The 16,869-nt window shown below is 39.2% G+C and overlaps 3 protein-coding genes and 1 long non-coding RNA gene across 5 annotated transcripts; all 4 read right to left on the minus strand.

Annotated features, from left to right (window-relative positions):
• On the minus strand, window positions 1-1,888 carry LOC144077567 (uncharacterized). 2 transcript variants are annotated; one of them, XR_013301046.1, is made up of 7 exons: window positions 1,662-1,888; window positions 952-1,004; window positions 778-870; window positions 604-696; window positions 430-522; window positions 281-358; window positions 1-135 (listed from the first exon to the last, which is right to left on the minus strand). It is a non-coding gene; the product is annotated as an uncharacterized LOC144077567 (long non-coding RNA). The 2 variants fall into 2 exon arrangements; XR_013301045.1 differs by lacking the exon at window positions 1-135 and having other exon boundaries at window positions 223-358; window positions 1,662-1,880.
• A 909-nt stretch (window positions 1,889-2,797) lies between these two features.
• Window positions 2,798-7,476, minus strand: LOC144077227 (protein disulfide-isomerase). The gene is made up of 11 exons (XM_077604792.1): window positions 7,317-7,476; window positions 6,684-6,884; window positions 6,138-6,265; window positions 5,927-6,064; window positions 5,641-5,748; window positions 5,036-5,161; window positions 4,772-4,969; window positions 4,015-4,135; window positions 3,434-3,615; window positions 3,103-3,192; window positions 2,798-3,010 (listed from the first exon to the last, which is right to left on the minus strand). The coding sequence occupies exons 1-11, from the start codon at window positions 7,474-7,476 to the stop codon at window positions 2,924-2,926; spliced, it is 1,539 nt and encodes a 512-aa protein (XP_077460918.1). The 3' UTR covers window positions 2,798-2,923.
• Window positions 7,477-7,663: 187 nt separating this feature from the next.
• LOC144078108 (lipopolysaccharide-induced tumor necrosis factor-alpha factor homolog) lies at window positions 7,664-9,645 on the minus strand. The gene is made up of 4 exons (XM_077606312.1): window positions 8,820-9,645; window positions 8,662-8,739; window positions 8,374-8,542; window positions 7,664-8,298 (listed from the first exon to the last, which is right to left on the minus strand). Exons 1-4 carry the CDS (start codon window positions 8,953-8,955, stop codon window positions 8,190-8,192), a joined length of 492 nt encoding a protein of 163 aa, XP_077462438.1. The 5' UTR covers window positions 8,956-9,645; the 3' UTR covers window positions 7,664-8,189.
• pdia2 (protein disulfide isomerase family A, member 2) lies at window positions 8,949-16,690 on the minus strand. The gene is made up of 12 exons (XM_077606313.1): window positions 16,255-16,690; window positions 15,087-15,293; window positions 14,790-14,923; window positions 14,118-14,255; window positions 13,925-14,038; window positions 13,739-13,864; window positions 13,266-13,457; window positions 13,080-13,200; window positions 12,583-12,761; window positions 11,070-12,106; window positions 9,738-9,852; window positions 8,949-8,977 (listed from the first exon to the last, which is right to left on the minus strand). Exons 1-10 carry the CDS (start codon window positions 16,505-16,507, stop codon window positions 11,861-11,863), a joined length of 1,710 nt encoding a protein of 569 aa, XP_077462439.1. The 5' UTR covers window positions 16,508-16,690; the 3' UTR covers window positions 8,949-8,977; window positions 9,738-9,852; window positions 11,070-11,860.
• Window positions 16,691-16,869: the final 179 nt, after the last annotated feature.

The raw sequence follows: 16,869 nt of genomic DNA on the forward strand, positions 1-16,869 counted from the left end.
TTTCTTATTCTTCATATTTATTTACCAAAAGTGCAAATAACATGTCAAGTTCAGTTTTTTTATTAACATGAAAACATTTTAATTCTGGCACACTTTGACCACAACATTTAAAATGTGATTTGTGTTTTCCTCCACCTGCAGACAAGAAAAAAACAATTTTACCCAAGTGCTTATTTGAAAATAAAAAAAAGTTAACACTTAGGGGAAAAAAATACTTGAAAGGAAAAAGATTTTTTTGGGGGGGGGTGTACTAGAAAATTTAAAAGTAAAAAAAAAAAACCTCTGAGAAGCTTGCCAGCATTCCCTTAAGTACAAAGTTCAGAGAGGTATCAAGTGGGCATCCTGCATGGAAGATCACCTGTGTACAAAAAGCAAAAGTTAGTATATATGGCAATTCAACAGGTGGGGATTTTTGGGGAATAGTTTTACCTTGATCTGGCACCAGGCTTCTCTCCTGTAAGCTCAAGGATGTGTGTTTTGGTCATGTAGGAAGAGCTGCATGGCGATGCTAAACAGGGAAAACTTGCAACAAAACAGCAAGTTATCACAGAGTGGAAATTCAAGATAGGATTAGGTTGTTGTTTTTTTGGGATATAGTTTTACCTTGATCTGGCACCAGGCTTCTCTCCTGTAAGCTCAAGGATGTGTGTTTTGGTCATGTAGGAAGAGCTGCATGTCGATGCTAAACAGGGAAAACTTGCAACAAAACAGCAAGTTATCACAGAGTGGAAATTCAAGATAGGATTAGGTTGTTGTTTTTTTGGGAAATAGTTTTACCTTGATCTGGCACCAGGCTTCTCTCCTGTAACCTCAAGGATGTGTGTTTTGGTCATGTAGGAAGAGCTGCATGTCGATGCTAAACAGGGAAAACTTGCAACAAAACAGCAAGTTATCACAGAGTGGAAATTCAAGATAGGATTAGGTTGTTGTTTTTTTTGGAAATAGTTTTACCTTGATCTGGCCCAGTCTCCTCTCTTGTAACCTCAAGGGTCTGCATGTTGATACTAAACAGGGAAACATGATTAGTCCAAGCTATTTGGGAGTTGCCAAACAATTATTACAGGAAAGACAAATCTTACAAGAAATTTAATAAACGAGCAAGATAAAGAAAATACGTTAGAGTTCTCCGTGCTATTTTCCCTTTTCTAGACAAGGCGATTAAATAAACAGACTGACATTAACAGCTAGGAGAAAGTTGGCTTAACAATTTTTGTATAAATTATTTTTTTGTGAAAACCGAACAATTACAAATTAGAAAAGGGTGTTTAGCACTCGCCGTGAAAACTATCATTACTTACACAAAACCACGAACTAAGTTGTGCCTCTGAGTGTCATCTTTGAGTGAACTTTTACCCAGAAATCTGTTCGTTGATGTCTCAGCTTTGTTTGATCAAATTAAAAGTCTTTCTACACGAATCAATAATGGAGAGAAAACGGACTACATAAGTCAAATGGTAGCGTTTGTGACGCTAATGCTAACGCTAAGATAACGAGTCACAGCCGGTGGGGATAATGAGCTCAAACTTAAATTGTCGACGGTGTGTTCGACCTGGCAATAAACTAAAAGATTAGTTAGAGTTTGGGGCTCAATTGAGTCCCAAAAATTCTCCCGGTAGCGTGACAAAAACGCACTTAGGCCAGTAAATTGCTCGACGCCTCACCTCTCGTGCGTGCTCGTCGTCGTCACCATCGAAATGGCTGTTTGAGAAGCCGAGTTACTGCGCATGTGCTTAATTTACGCAGTTGCGTCAAATTGGTCGTAACCACGCCCATGTTGTCCCCAAAGAGTGAATGTGTACAAGATGGTTTGTCCTCCCAACTCAATGTATTCGCTTTGAAGATGACGTAGACTAGTCGTGATTTTTGTGGTCTTGATGCTATGAAACAGCATGTGTCACATATTATTTTCTGAACCGCTTTATCCTCACTATGGTAGCGTACAGCCACCTACATTAGTATATATTATATGATTGTTTACCTCTCTCTTCCCCTCATCTCGTTTTCTGAACCGCTTTATCCTCATTAGAGTCGCAGGGGCTGCTGGAACCTCTCCCAGCTGACTTCGGGCCAGAGGTGGGGGGCACCCTGAATTGGTGGCCAGCCAATCGCAGGGCACAAGGAGACAAACAACCATTCACACTCACACTCATACCTAGGGGCAATTTAGGATGTCCAATCATCCTACATTGCATGTCTTTGGAATGTGGGAGGAAACCGGAGAAAACCCATGCAGGCCTCGGGAGAACATGCAAACTCCACACATTTGGACTGAGCTGGATTTGAACCCAGGTCCCCCACTGTGAGGCTACTACTACCACCACCACCACCACCACTACTACTACTACTACTACTACCACTACTACCACTACTACCACTACTACCACCACTACTACTACTACCACCACCACTACTACCACCACTACTACTACTACCACTACTACTACTACCACCACCACTACTACTACTACCACCACTACTACTACTACCACCACCACTATTACTACTACCACCACCACTACTACTACCACCACCGCTACTACTACTACCACCACCACTACTACTACTACCACCACTACTACTACTACTGCCACCACCACCACTACTACTGCCACCACCACTACTACTACTACCACTACTACTACTACCACTACCACTACTACTACTACTACCACCACCACTACTACTTCTACTACTACCACCACCACTACTTCTACTACTACCACAGCGCCATCCAGTAGATATATAACACAATCCCCTAGTACTACTGCATTTTATAATCCACTGCAACTGGCATTTACTTGATAAAAACATGAAACATCCTTTAAACAGAATATACACAAACACCAATAATTGGCTATATTTCCCCTTTAATGTGGACTATTTCATTGTTTTCTCAATGATTTACCAGACCACAGTGATGCTACTAAAGTTCATCCTTGGTTGTGTTTCTCTCCGTCTTCTCCTTTTCTGCTTTCATGGCCTCCACGTACTTTTTCCTGTCGTCGTCTTCCTTTTTTTTAACAATAGAAGGCTTATTTTTAGCTCATGTTTGATGTAGATTAACACAAAAATAAGTGGGTGCTGTTGGAACAAGACAATTACCTTTACTCTGACAATTGCTGCTTTCTCCATCTCCTCGTGGACGAAAGCGAGCAGGGCCTTCAAATTCCTCTTGCCCGTGTAAAACACTGCCTGTGTAGAACAATTTTGAAAAACTTGAAATCCTTCCACTTTCATTTGTTAAACAGAGGCTCGGAATCGAGTATTCCTGCCACGACTTGAGGCGTCCATCACGAAGTTGGACGGACAAGCAACAGAAACTAGGAAAGGTGACTTGGGATTTTCTATGGAGCATTTGAGCTCATCTGTTTTTTTGTTGTTGTTTTTGTTTGACAAGAAGGAACTTGTGGAGAATTATAGAAATGCATCATACTCTCTCAGCGTGGAGTGCGGGGAAGAGGCAGAAGGCTGGATAGGAGCTCTGCACCGACATGTTGATGTCATTGGCCATGGCGTCGATGCGAGCTACGACAATGTCGTCACGGTCCTTGAAGGCCTCCGCTAGCTCCTCCCACAAGGGGAACACGACATGGGATTCTGGATTGTACGGAACATCTAAAATATACACAAACACAAAGTAATTCATTCATTCATTCCGTCACTTGGTTTGGTTTCCTTGTTCCCTAGACGTCTTTGGAGCTGTTCAGCCATTTGAAAATAGATGTTTAGAAATGATCACTTCCTTACCATATTTTCCGGACTATAAGTCACAGGTTTTGTTTTTATAGTTTGGCTGGGGGTGCGACTTATGTATCAATTTATTCACAGATTATTTTATCATTCCACATTTTGTTCTTACATGGAACCACAAGAGGGCACTGTTTTTAAAATTATAAAATTGTATTCAGCCTATTGTTGCCTCTATCCTTTTTTGCAATTCTATTTTTTTATTTTATTTTAAAGTATAGTATAGTATAATTCTTGACAATATATAGTGTGTGTGTGTTTACTCACAAAACAAGACAAACACAGTCCTGTTAGGGTTGAAGGCGACCTCCTCAAAAATGCTTCCAACCAGTTCCTTCACCGGACGTTTATCCCATCCTTCTGGTATTGGTTCGCTCTGCATCTTGGGCTGATACACACATGCACGACAATACGTTTAAACAAAATATCAATATGAAATTTCAAAACTATTTTTTGGACATTATTTGATTCCAGTTTTTTGTTTTTTTCCTCGTTGAGGTCAAAGTAAGAGCAGAAAACATACATGCAGAACACTAAAATATTTTTATTAAAAATATAGTATAGTGTTCTGCACGTATATTTTCTGCACTTACTTTTAGCTGCGTATAACAAAAAATTTGTTATTTGTATTGTGGTTTTCAAAAATACTGATACATAAAAAAAATGTTAATGTATCAGTATTTTTGAATGTATTCATATTTATAGTATTAATAACCACAATATAAATAACAACATTTTTGTGTATGATGACAATAAAGGCTTTTGATTTAGTTGATTCATTTCAAAATTACAAATTATTCATTTTCTGCTTGGGTCGCTAGGGGTGCAGGAGCCAATCTCAGCTAATTCTGAGCACCAGGCAGTGGACACCCTAAATTGGTCACCAGCCAATCATTGAATCCCAAAATTCTTTAGACTTAATTACAGCATTTAAAAATCTATTTTTTTTACTGCCCATGGAAAAATACTATGCTTAGGCCAGACTTCTTACTACAACCTTTGACCCTTGGTCTACAATATGTACCTTGGCCTTGCCCTCCAGGTAGTTTTGACAGAATGCCTGGATGGAGTTGACATCCAGCACGGCCGAGGGCAGCTGATAGGTCACGTGGTTGGTGAGGTTGACCAATCGCACCAGAGGAGCCTCGTAGGCCCGCACGCGAAAGTATTCCATCATGCGGCCGTTGCGCAATTCTGATACATCCATCAGTACGAATAGAATCTTGCCACACATAGAAGAAGTCATTGTAAATGTGCGGGTTTTCCCGTGCGTGTACATGATACCCACCTTCATCCTGAAGTCCTCGGCAGCTGCGCTGAAGGCAGCGTGCACCTCGTGGAAATCCGTCGAGCTTTTGTTAACAAAAAGGATGGCGTGGTTCAGGACAGGCGATGACAGAATCTGATTGGCCGTCTGATGAATACATTTATCATTATCATTACGTGTTTTTTTTTAAATAATTCAATGAATTCATTATTGCTCAGGCAGTTGTAATTTGGGAAGTAATTGGTCTAGGACAGGGGTGCTCACACTTTTATCACCAACAAAGGGTGCCGAAATGAAACATAGATGCAGCAAGTCTCTTTAGCTGTTCAAAATCAAAGGAATGACTTAACAAGCAGCTGTGACAGGTTGTTTATGTTAGCTGAGGCTGTCGCCACCAGAATTAAGATCCTGATGAGAGTCTAATCTGGATCAAATTTCACTCTCACGCGATCGACAGATAGTACCTTGGCGATCGACATGATGAGGACCCCTGGTCTAGAATCAATATTTATTTAAATCGCTCACAAATGAAATGACTTTTCATGTGTTAGTTGAGTTATGTGATGTCAGAGTTTTTTCTGGTAAAAAAAAGTGTCCATAAATAGAAAATGAAGTGGTAATAGTACCTTTCCGGAATATTCTGTGACAAGGTTCATCTGGTAGACGCTAACTAAAGTCAACAGGTCCTCTTTTGACGTCTCAGGTGTCATTTTAAAAACCTTGATCAGCGTCCACTGCAGAAATACACAGTAAAAAATGTCTTCCGTAAATTTGAAGAAATCAGCAAATTAGTTTGAACTGGCGTAATGTGAACATCCATCAAAAATTAAGATCCTTAAAATGCCTACATAGTCATAAACATTGGGAAATGAGTAATTTGTTTGTTTTTCTTACCCCCAAAAAATTCTGTACCTGTTTGAGAAGCAGGACCACATTTGGGGTGACGTCATATTTACCGATGACATCTTCATCTTGCGTCAAACCAAAGCTGACGTCTGGTAGGCTGACTGCAGCTGAGTAAAACACTCGTACATATTCGCTGTCCAGCTCCTACGCTGACACGCAAACATTACTAAATATCTCAGTGATTATATTACAAAACAAAAGGCCCAACGGTATTCACCTTAAAATATCCGATCACCCGAAGCTCCTCCTCCGAATTCACCGACTGGCTGAGATCGGTAATGAGGTCAAGGGCAGACCCCGCCCTCCTTTTCAACCACGTAACAATGGAGGCGGAGCTCTGAGGAACTTTTAACGTTAAGGATGGAAATCATATGCTTTAATGAGGTGCATAAATGAAAAAAAGATAGTTTATATTTTTTGTTATTGGTCTAATACAAGAAAATGCAGGACTGTTTGGGTAGTGTTTAACAGAATAAAGGCTGGATTTAAGCTTCTTGTGCAAGCCATAGTCAATTAAATTTTCATAATTTGCTGGGAGCCAATAAAAATGGCAGTTGGCCTGTTAGCAATGGTTTGGACAACCACACATTGCACCATTAGTGTCTGATTTAACAGATTTAAAATAAAATACCATTTTAACATTTTGTAATATTACAAGGATATATAGTATTCTATACCTATGACAACATTGTACCACAAAAAATACATTATAACAAACTTAAACAATAAGACTTTTTGTGGGTAGAACTGTTGTTAAACTCACCAGGGCAAGGTATGAAGTTTATTTTATTTCCAAATAGGTACAGCCTGATGTTTGGTGGTGTGGTTGCATTAAGTTCTTTGGCTAGTTCTTTGTCTTTTGCTACGTCCACCGTCGCCAGCTTGACATCGAAATCCTGGAGATCGACGGCGGCTTTTTGAAACACTTCTGATAAATGATGGCCATCTGCTGACAGCGGAGCATCTGGGGGAACAAAAACATAAGAACTGGGTTTCACAAATGAAATATACATTTTTTTCTTTAAATGTTTTTAACTAATGGAACATTAATTTTTTGAGCGTCCTTTTTTACTGTGTCTGTATTCTCACCCTCTTGCTACTGTGACAGTGACATTTCCCGAATACGGGATGAATAAAGTTATCTAATCTAATCTAAAAAATAAAATAAAAAAATTACAGCCCTCCAGGGGTCTGATTTAGCACAAGGCAAGTTCAATGAAGTGAAAGCAAACGCAAAAATCACGCACAGTACGTTTTGTTGAGACAATTTTCATGCGCTCTTTCACGTTAATCATTTTGAACACCCACGTGAGATACCGAGCATATGCCAAGTTTCAGTCAACTAAGTTTCCATGATGTGACTGGAACCGAAACATAATTAGACTGGGGAACTTACAGAAGTGCACCAGTAGCTGCTTGTGGGTCCTTAAAGCTCTGTTGAAATTTGCCCTCGTTAGCTGTAACACGCCGCCCTTCCCCGAGGCCGATTTGGTCTCCTGCCCGTTAGCCGTGAGGAAGAAGGCGGCCATTGCCAGGAGCACCAATGGTGTTGTCATTGTTGCAACGTAAAGCACGCTATGAAGGGAGTGCCAAAAGGTTGAACAACTAGGCGTGATTCTTATCTTCCACATTATTGTTCATTAACTACTTTTATCTCAGTTTGACGGCACAGTTGTTGATATCAAGACAATTGCTAATAGTTGCCTATTGTACTTTGCCTGACAAACAAGGGCAAATTACAGGTTCACCACGGTGAAACTTTTATTCAATCATTTATGGAAGCAATATTTCTAATGCTGCAACATCAGAAAAAAGTCATTACCATATGTGAAGTATTCAACATTATAACATGATTTTGACTTAAAAATATAAGTCACAAGCAGTTTAGAACCAAAATACTTGTTGCGCTATTAAAGAAATTCTCTTTCGAAAAATGGGTGTTTAACAAATAAAAGATTGAGTTTACACGCTTAGAGAAGGTGAAGAAATACAGTTTCTGGCCACCATAAAAAATTCAACTCTCTACTTTACACGGTTTGGACAAACGTAGCGAGAGAATCTTAACATACACACACATACACGTACATACACAATCACAGACCCATAAATCACGCTTTATAAGGATTATAGACTAGCTTCTAGGTCACTACACTACTCTTTAATACTGTAAGTCAAAGATGATGGAATATCAAGAAAAAAAACCTTGTGTTTACAAAAAAAGCAAAACAAAACGCTCAAAAGTGACTAACTCATTCACAGTGAATCCATGTCAAGATTTATGATGTACGTGCAGATGTTTTCCACAATCAGGACAGTAGTGATGAACATCCCAAAAGTCTGGAAACATGAAAGGAATCAGGCAGAAGCCGCAAACCAATCTGGAATGTGCACAACAATAATAAAAAAAATGCTTAGTACAAGAAAAAGCAAAAAAATTCTAATGTGCCAATTACCCAGAAAAAGCCATGACACAACACAGGGCGAATGCACCCTTTGCGGGAATATGTTTGATTTTTGTTTCGACGTCCTTCTGGCAGTGAGGACACTGGACACTGCCCGGGGAAGTGAGCAAGTTGCCAATTGTTGCCGTTTCTCCTGCTTGGGGCTGGGACACGACTGCATCTGGAAAAAAACAACCTTTGCTTGTCACAGAATGCACATTTTAGCACTAATAATAATATATACCAGGGATAGGCTCCAGCAACCCCATTGAGTATGACTGTATTCAAGTTATTACGTACCCAGTGGGGTTAGATGAACGCTGACCGGAGAGTTGTGCGGAATACTGAGGAGGTCTGGCATCAACACAGGATGGGGATCTGGACACAAATTGAGAAGAAAGCCAATTAAAAAGCGTATATACACTTGTTATTGGACTATACATGGGATTGCGTCTTACTGGTCTCTTGATAGGGAGGTGGGTCTGAAGATTGGGCAATGGAAGCGTAATAAGAAGGTGGAGGGCAATCGTCATGTTCTCCTACAGATGCAACACAACGCGGAAGTGTAGCTTCATTATAAGTCGGAGGTTCCATTGGCCAATGGACAGAAAAGCTTCTGGGGAGAAAATAAAGACAAACCAGCAATCAATATGCACTGTATGAATGTACTGCAGAATAAGAGGAATACTCAGAAACACAGTTTTTTTATTCAAAATTGTATTCTGGCTTCGATGGTTTAAACATTCATGATTGTGTTGACAGACAAACCATGCTAATCACATTATCATCAATGCTAGCAAGTGCCAGTAATACGATTGACAGTCAGGAAAGGCATACAGAATCCAAACAAAGGCAGGGACAGCTATGTTTAGCCCTTTTTAAAACCTTATTAGGTATTCTCATTCATTCATTATCAAATAAGTTTGGCTTGAGAATGCTTGCCCTGAAGTGTTAGCCTTACATTAGCGCTGTAATTGTTACACCACCAAAGTAGGTCGGTGAAACGTGATGTCACTTGACAGATTAAACATACTGTGCTCATTAACAGAATGCAATGTGATGAGCAGCTTGACTGTGGCAAAGTTGATTGCACTAACTGGAATATTAGGCGCAATATACAACCTTTCAGGCACAATCTAACACTGTATTATTATTTCTCAGAAACGGGGATTTTGTAGTTTTACTCCTTATAACTGTCTGATAAGTTACTAGAAAATTACAATGTTTAAAAAGAGTCTTCTCACAGTCTTAAAAGCAAACAGTAGAAATATTCAACATTTTACAAATATCACACTCAATCTACACTGGTTATATTTGTCATGATAAAAAAGTGTATTAATAACATCCTGTATGTGATGTGAGAGCTCCAATCTTACCTTGAATGAGGCGCAAAGACAACTGTGAGGATGCAACTCTTGACACCAATCGCTATAAGATCAAACCCTGTCCAACCAGTTCATGACAGCAATGAAAAAACTTCTCCACGTCAACCTGTAATTATTTTTTTTTTAGAGTTATAGGTCACCAAGTATAGTTTTTGTTGTCTCTCGGCCAGAGTAAATGTATGAACTAATAAGTTATAAACATTACATTTCCCAAATAAATACACATCATGCGTACTGCATTCACATGCAAAAATATTCACAGTTAAATCAATCTTATCACATTCAATGTATTATTTAATTCATTCATTTTCTGCATTGCTCATACTCCCAAGAAACCGGCGTAGCCACAGAAAACCCACGCAGCCCCGGTGATAAGTTGTAAACACCACACAGGAGGACCGACCTGGATTCAAACCCAGGACCCCAGAACTGCGAGGCCGAACCACTCGGACGTCGGGCTGCCCAATGAATTATTTAACTAAAAAGTACAATAACTCCTTCCGATTTAAACTGCACGTGTTTATATTTCGAAATCGACTAAATAATGGACAAACAACAGATTTTTTTTTTACTGGATCAAAATATATGAAATCTTCTAAATGTCACCATCTATCCTCTCCTACTTGTTGGAATCTAGAATTTCAGTAAAATAGGATTCACGCCAACAATGAAAAACAACTTACCCTTTTGACACCCTAAACGACATTTTAAAATCTCCAATAAGTGGAGAGACCTGACCTAATTTCGACAAATGACATACTTGACACACTTTCAAAATACATCTGCCAATGGGGAACTAGTAACATCGAGTTCACATCATTTTTTTGCCAAGTGAACTTCCAAACCGGCTTTATGATCTACCCAAAGTAGGTATGCTAGTCCATTTATACATTAGCCTGTCACAGCGACATCATATATAAAATTTATGATGTCGTCGTGACAGCTTCATTTTTATTTACGATGTTGTCCAACCAGAGACAAAAGACTTTATGCAAAATTCACATAGTCACACGTAAAGTTTTTGGGTCAATTATTCTTATTTTTTTGTGTTGACGAAAATACAATTGGAACAGAAGCAATGTGTTACAAACTATACCCCAGTTAATTTGCCTATTCCATCATATAAATTAATGCAGACACGGAACTTGTTTCATATTTATATTTATATTCTTTTACATCTGATGCTTTTTAAAGAGCGGCACAAGTATATGTGCATGTATGGTTTCAAAATACGTATATGATGTCTCTCCTAACGAGAAGAACAATTCAGTGCATCCATGAAATTTTTGGCAGGGTACAACAAAAGGAGGCACACATTCATACCTGTGGACTATTTGAAGTGGTCAATCCGCCTTGGATGCATGTTTTTGGGATGTGAACACACAGGGTTTGAATAGACAGATAAGGGTTGATTATCAATCACGAGAAGCTGGTCACAAGAGAAGGGGAAGCCTGGAGGGACACAAGAGGCGAAAAGCAAACACACACACACACCTACACCCAAAACCCTAACAAGACATGACAAACACGAAGACATACTAGGGACGATGAACTGAACAGAACCTGATATGACAAGAGCCAGACAATAACAAAGGGTTTAAATCAAGGGTGTCAAGCATTTGGCCTGTGGGCCAAAAATGGTTGCTTTTCCTTGGTTTTGCCCCCCTCGGCTACGTAATTCAATTAGTTATGTAAAAACTTTGTTTACCTGGGAAGACGATGGTACGACTTAAAGAAGCTCTGTGTCGATGGTTAAGATTGTTATTAAGTCCTGTCTGACTAGTTAATTAGTTAGCAAAAACCTCTGTTTTATGTTCTCCTTTACATTATCTTTAATGAGCTGAAGGAAGTTGTTCTTAAATAATAATATCCGTTTTGTGGGGATGGGGCGGAATTTCCCAAACATTAATATATTAATATTAAGTCAAGTACCCTGGCCTATTTATAAAGCCCTAAATCACAATAAAACATTCCAAAGGATTTCGCAAAGAGTTAATATTAAAAATTTGAAGTCAATAAACAATTAAAAAATTGAGATTACTACAGTAACCATTTAAAAATGAGTCAATATCTAACTGTAATGATTTATTGCGATGCAAACATGAAAAATATGGTTATAGTTCTTCTTTATGAGATGTCATGTTTTCAGCGTTCTCTTCCTGCAAATAGTCAGAAAAGGGAATCATCATTAATATTATTAAGAAAGTGAATTTGGGGGTTAGCGTGCAAATACTGACAGCTCCATCATGATCATCCTCCTCCTCCTCATCATTATCATCCTTTTCCACGGGTAAAACTCCTCCCCTGTCCAAAAACTTTGACAATGTCTCCAAATCCCGGTTTCCTGTGTACTCTACGACCTGGAATACAAATGGAAAAACACGTGTTTTTGAGCAAGTAAAGACGAGTAATTCCGTTTTTGGCCATCCAACATAAATAAATATGTTTGCGTTCAAATCGCTTGCATATTGCATTGTTCATTCATTCATTTCATGTACCGCTTATTCTCACAAGGGGGTGCTGGAGCCTATCCCAGCCAATGACAGGCACCCGGCGAGGGACAGTCTGAATCGGTGGCCAACCAATCGCTGGGCACAAGGAGACAGACAACCAATCCCTAGAAGCTAGGGGGAATTTAGAGTCTTCAACCAGCCTACCATGCTAGTTTTAAGGATGTGGGAGGAAACCAGAGTACCCGGAGAAAACCCACGTAAACCCGGGAGAACATGCAAAGTCCACACAGGAAGGTGTGCTAACCTTCGTGCTAAAGACGTGCTAACCAATCACCACCGGGGCGCTACAGATTGTTAGTTGAATGAACTTTGTGTGTCAGTACCTCTTTTCCACCAGCTGGGAAATATTTGAGCGTGGGGAATCCATTGATCGTAACGGTCTCCACCTCGTTGGCGGTGGAATCCATTTTGGCGATGATGATGTCATCCTTATCGGCGTACTTCTCGGCCAGCTTGTCCCAGATGGGAAACAGCGCTTTACAATGGCCACACCATGGGGCGTCTGCAAATTAAAACATTTTTGCTTATTATTGTTTAAATCTTGGATTGAAAGTGAATTCAATTCTTTGCTTTATTCTAAAGATAATTTACAAATTTGTTGCCACAGCTAAAAAAAAATAGCATTTTTCTTTTAACCATAAAAACACTGCCACTACATTGCGGTTATTCACCTATTGCGTGAGGTCTTGGACCCTTTTTACCGCGATAAATGAGGTATTACTGTAATCTCGTACTTCTGTCCAGGATGCACCGTGTGATTCATATTGTTTGCATGAAAATGAGAATTATTAATCTACTTTTGACATGATTATTGACTTACAAAATTCGACAAAAACATTCTTGGTTGAATCCAGGGCAACCGACGCGAAATTCTTCCCCACCAGGACCTTAACAGGTTTTTTATTCCAGTCCTCAGGCACGTCTTGACTGCGATAATAAGGCTGTATTCAAAGAATGACATTATGATGACAATATAATAATACAATTCTACACATTTTTTTGTTACCTTAGCCGTACCATCCAAAACCTGCTGACACAACGACGGCAGGTCGCTCAAGAGATCCGATGAGTCGAGTTTAAACTTCTTCCCTGTATCCATGTTCATGACGCGAGACGTGGGAGCTTCAGTTGCCGATACGCCAAAAAAGTCCAGCACGAATGACAGTTGGGCAGAAACGTCGATCGTAATGAACAGCATCTGAAGGCAAACACAAAAGTCGGTTTTAAATGTTTGAAAAATCGAGCAATTGAAAGATAAACAGCAGATATTTATTTATACCCACACGGTTTTAAAAATCGGGATTGATCCTTACGAATAAAAACCATATGAGGAAAAAAAATTGAACTTGTACTTTTGTAAATGTTTCCGACCAAATATTCAAGATTTGGATTCTTTGACAAATCTAGCGTACACATTTTTGTGAAACGTCAACGCCAAATAACTTATAATTTTCATAGCATGGTAAACATGAGCACTACCTTCCCCTTGTAGCTCTTGGCGATCATCTTGACTCCGTCCACCAGCGCCTTGTGGTTCTCCGCCGTTGAGTTGACGAAGAGCAGGCAGTGGAGTCGAATACTGGAACTGAAGATCTTATCTCCTGTCTACACACATATTGTAAGAACAAGACAATTTTGCATCTTGGTGTGTGTGTGTTTGTTTACCTCCTTTGTGAAGGGGATGATGAGTTCCAAGCTGTTTTCTTGAATGAAAATGGTGAGATTGCCTTTGTCCAGTTTGCCGTCAATCACAGCAAAGTCCTCTCTACCATTGTCGAACTACATGAAACGAAATCGTCGTAAACCGGGTTTCGTATAGCGAAAGGAAACTGGTTTGGGAGGCGTTCAAGTGACATACCTTTTTGAAGAGCACCACGGTGTCGGATTTTAATTCGTATTTCTGGAAAACCTCTGGAGATGCGGTCATTCCGAACTCCGTATCAGTCATGTCCATGACCAACTCTGAGAACTCCTTTGCCACATCACTTTCCAGACTCTTTGCGAATAGATCAAATATGAAAATTGAGCCGTGCCATATCAAATAATTATTTTAAACTTGTTGACTAAAAATAAACCTTAATACAAAATTCGGGGAAAACGAACAAAGAACCAAAAGAGCCATCGTCAACCCGAGTTTTGTACAGAGTGGCTAATCCAGATTCAATTAAGAACTATCACTGCACTATAAAACATCATAATATTGGCAGACGCGTAATATTCTCAGACATTTACTGCAAATGTTCATCTTGCACTAAAACACCATGTGCTGCTAACTACTTTTCATTTTTGTTCTATCAAATTTTCATGCCTACTTATTGATGTGTGCCCTTTATGGTGAAGCTTAAAATCTCATATACTTATACTTATACATATAAGCAAACAATCTCTCAAGAGGGGGACAATGACAAAGGCTTTTAACCCTAGAATGGTAACCCTCTATTTCAGGGGTTAACTTTCACGCTTCTGAAATAGAGGGTTACCATGGTTACCGGGGGGAAAAATTGGGTACCCTTCATTGCACCGTGAGTACCTTGAAAAATCCAACCACGGAAATGTTGTGGGTGTCAACAAAGTGGCCAGCGGTTTCTGGGGTCTCTAGGACTGCTGCACCAGAACCAGATCGACGTTTCAGCCACTGGATGATTCCTGTCACCGTCCTCTTACCTGGAAAAAGTTGGAGTTATAGCAATAACCAATCACAAATGAGAAGAAAAAAAAATCTAAGAAATTTCCCATTTAACTCCCGAAACATTCTTTAACACGCATTATTGATAGCCCAACTTAACTTTAGGCATCAAAAGTTCTTTTAATTAATTTTTTAAATTACCAGTGAAGTCGACTGGTTGCTTTCGGTCTCCCCGAACGAAAAGCTTGAGGACGGGGAAGCTAGAAATGCCGAATTCGGTGGCCAGCTGGCTTTCTTCGATGGCGTCTACTTTGGCCAAGGCGACGGAGGACGCGTCTTCCTTCAGTTTTCCCGCTGCTTCCGCGTAGATGGGCTCCAGACGCTGGCAATGGCCGCACCACGGGGCGTCTGCACGTCAAAAAACACACAAGTTGGGTCTTTTTTGGATGTGCTTTACGCAACAGGTTACTGATAAAAAGCTCCAACTTTGCTCCCGCACACGTGGGAAAGTGGAAGCTTAAAACATGTGGACCATGTTCCCCGCGATACAAACTATAGCATATGGATGAATTAGAGATATTATTAAGGGGGAAAAATGCATTCAACAGAAATTAGACTTGGATATTTTGCTTTTCTGTATTTCCAGATTTTATATTTTTAATCCTGCAATAATGCTGTAATACTCTGGGATGAAGAAGGGCATGATGCTATGCTTTAATTGTATATATTTCTGAAAATTCAAATCCTTCAAAAGGTATAATTACAACATTTAAGATGCATATATGATTGACACTTTTTAAAGTACTAATTATCTGAAGATGTATTTGAAAACATGTATAGATGCAAATGCAATGTAACTTCATTAAATACTTAAAGATTCAACATAATGTATTTTAATGGAGTCATGAAAGTAAATTAAAACATTTTTGAAAAATGTAATTATATCAAAACTATAAACATTAACCCAACATTTATTTTAAAATTATCAACTTCATACAAATTATGTTTTGTTTTGTTTTTCCATTTAACTCATTAGCTTCTATTGACAAATTTTCATTCACTTCTCGGTTTAAATTATTTTAATCTCCATCGAGGTGTGTATTTCAATTTTTTTCATCAGTTTCATTAATTTAGTATTTATAACATAATTCTAACTAAATACTTAAAAACATGCAATTATCGTTAGAATTAAGAATACATGTACATTTATGTATATATATATATGTGTGTATATATATGTATCTATATATGTTTATATGTATGTATGTATATATGTATGTGTATATGTATATATTTATTATGTATGTATATGTGTACATGTGTATACATATTTTTTATTATTTTTTGTATTTCAGTGTTTGGTACTCACAGAATTCCACCAATAGAAACTGGGTCTGGTTTAGGGCCCTGGCAAAGTTGTTGGCATGGAGAACCATCACGTGGTTCTCCTCCTCGATCTCGCTGGTCTTCTCCTTCTTGGCCTCCTTCTCTCCTGCTCCTTCCCGGGTATCCGAAGGACTTCCTCCCGTGACGTTCTCCGTCCCGACGTCTCGGTCGTTGGCCTGAACGGAGCCGCAGGAGGCCAGCAGCAGTCCGGTCAGAAGTAACGTTGACGTCCTCATTTTGACCAGCCGTGTGAAAGACACGCGTTGCGTACGGGGCCTTTTTGAAAAGATCACAGTGCTTGTGTGTCACAATTCTACTGGCCTCGATGCTGAGCCAATCACACGCAACACCTGCCTATGGTCTTTGTTCCCTTCTATGAAAAAAAAAACCCAAAGCAGCAAAACTGGCTGCTTTTCCTTTCATATCAGATTTAAAAATATATATTTCAGCTTTCATTTGCCTTCTGTCTGCTTATCAAGGCCTTCAAAAATCATTTTAATGTCCAATACGTAAAGGTTTTTAAACACAGACAGACACCAACAAAACTATTTCATGATAGATGGCGTAATTAAGGTAACAAAAGATGAATATTTTAGGT

This window comes from Stigmatopora argus, chromosome 7, assembly GCF_051989625.1.
Source record: "Stigmatopora argus isolate UIUO_Sarg chromosome 7, RoL_Sarg_1.0, whole genome shotgun sequence".
NCBI classification, from domain to species: Eukaryota; Metazoa; Chordata; class Actinopteri; order Syngnathiformes; family Syngnathidae; genus Stigmatopora; species Stigmatopora argus.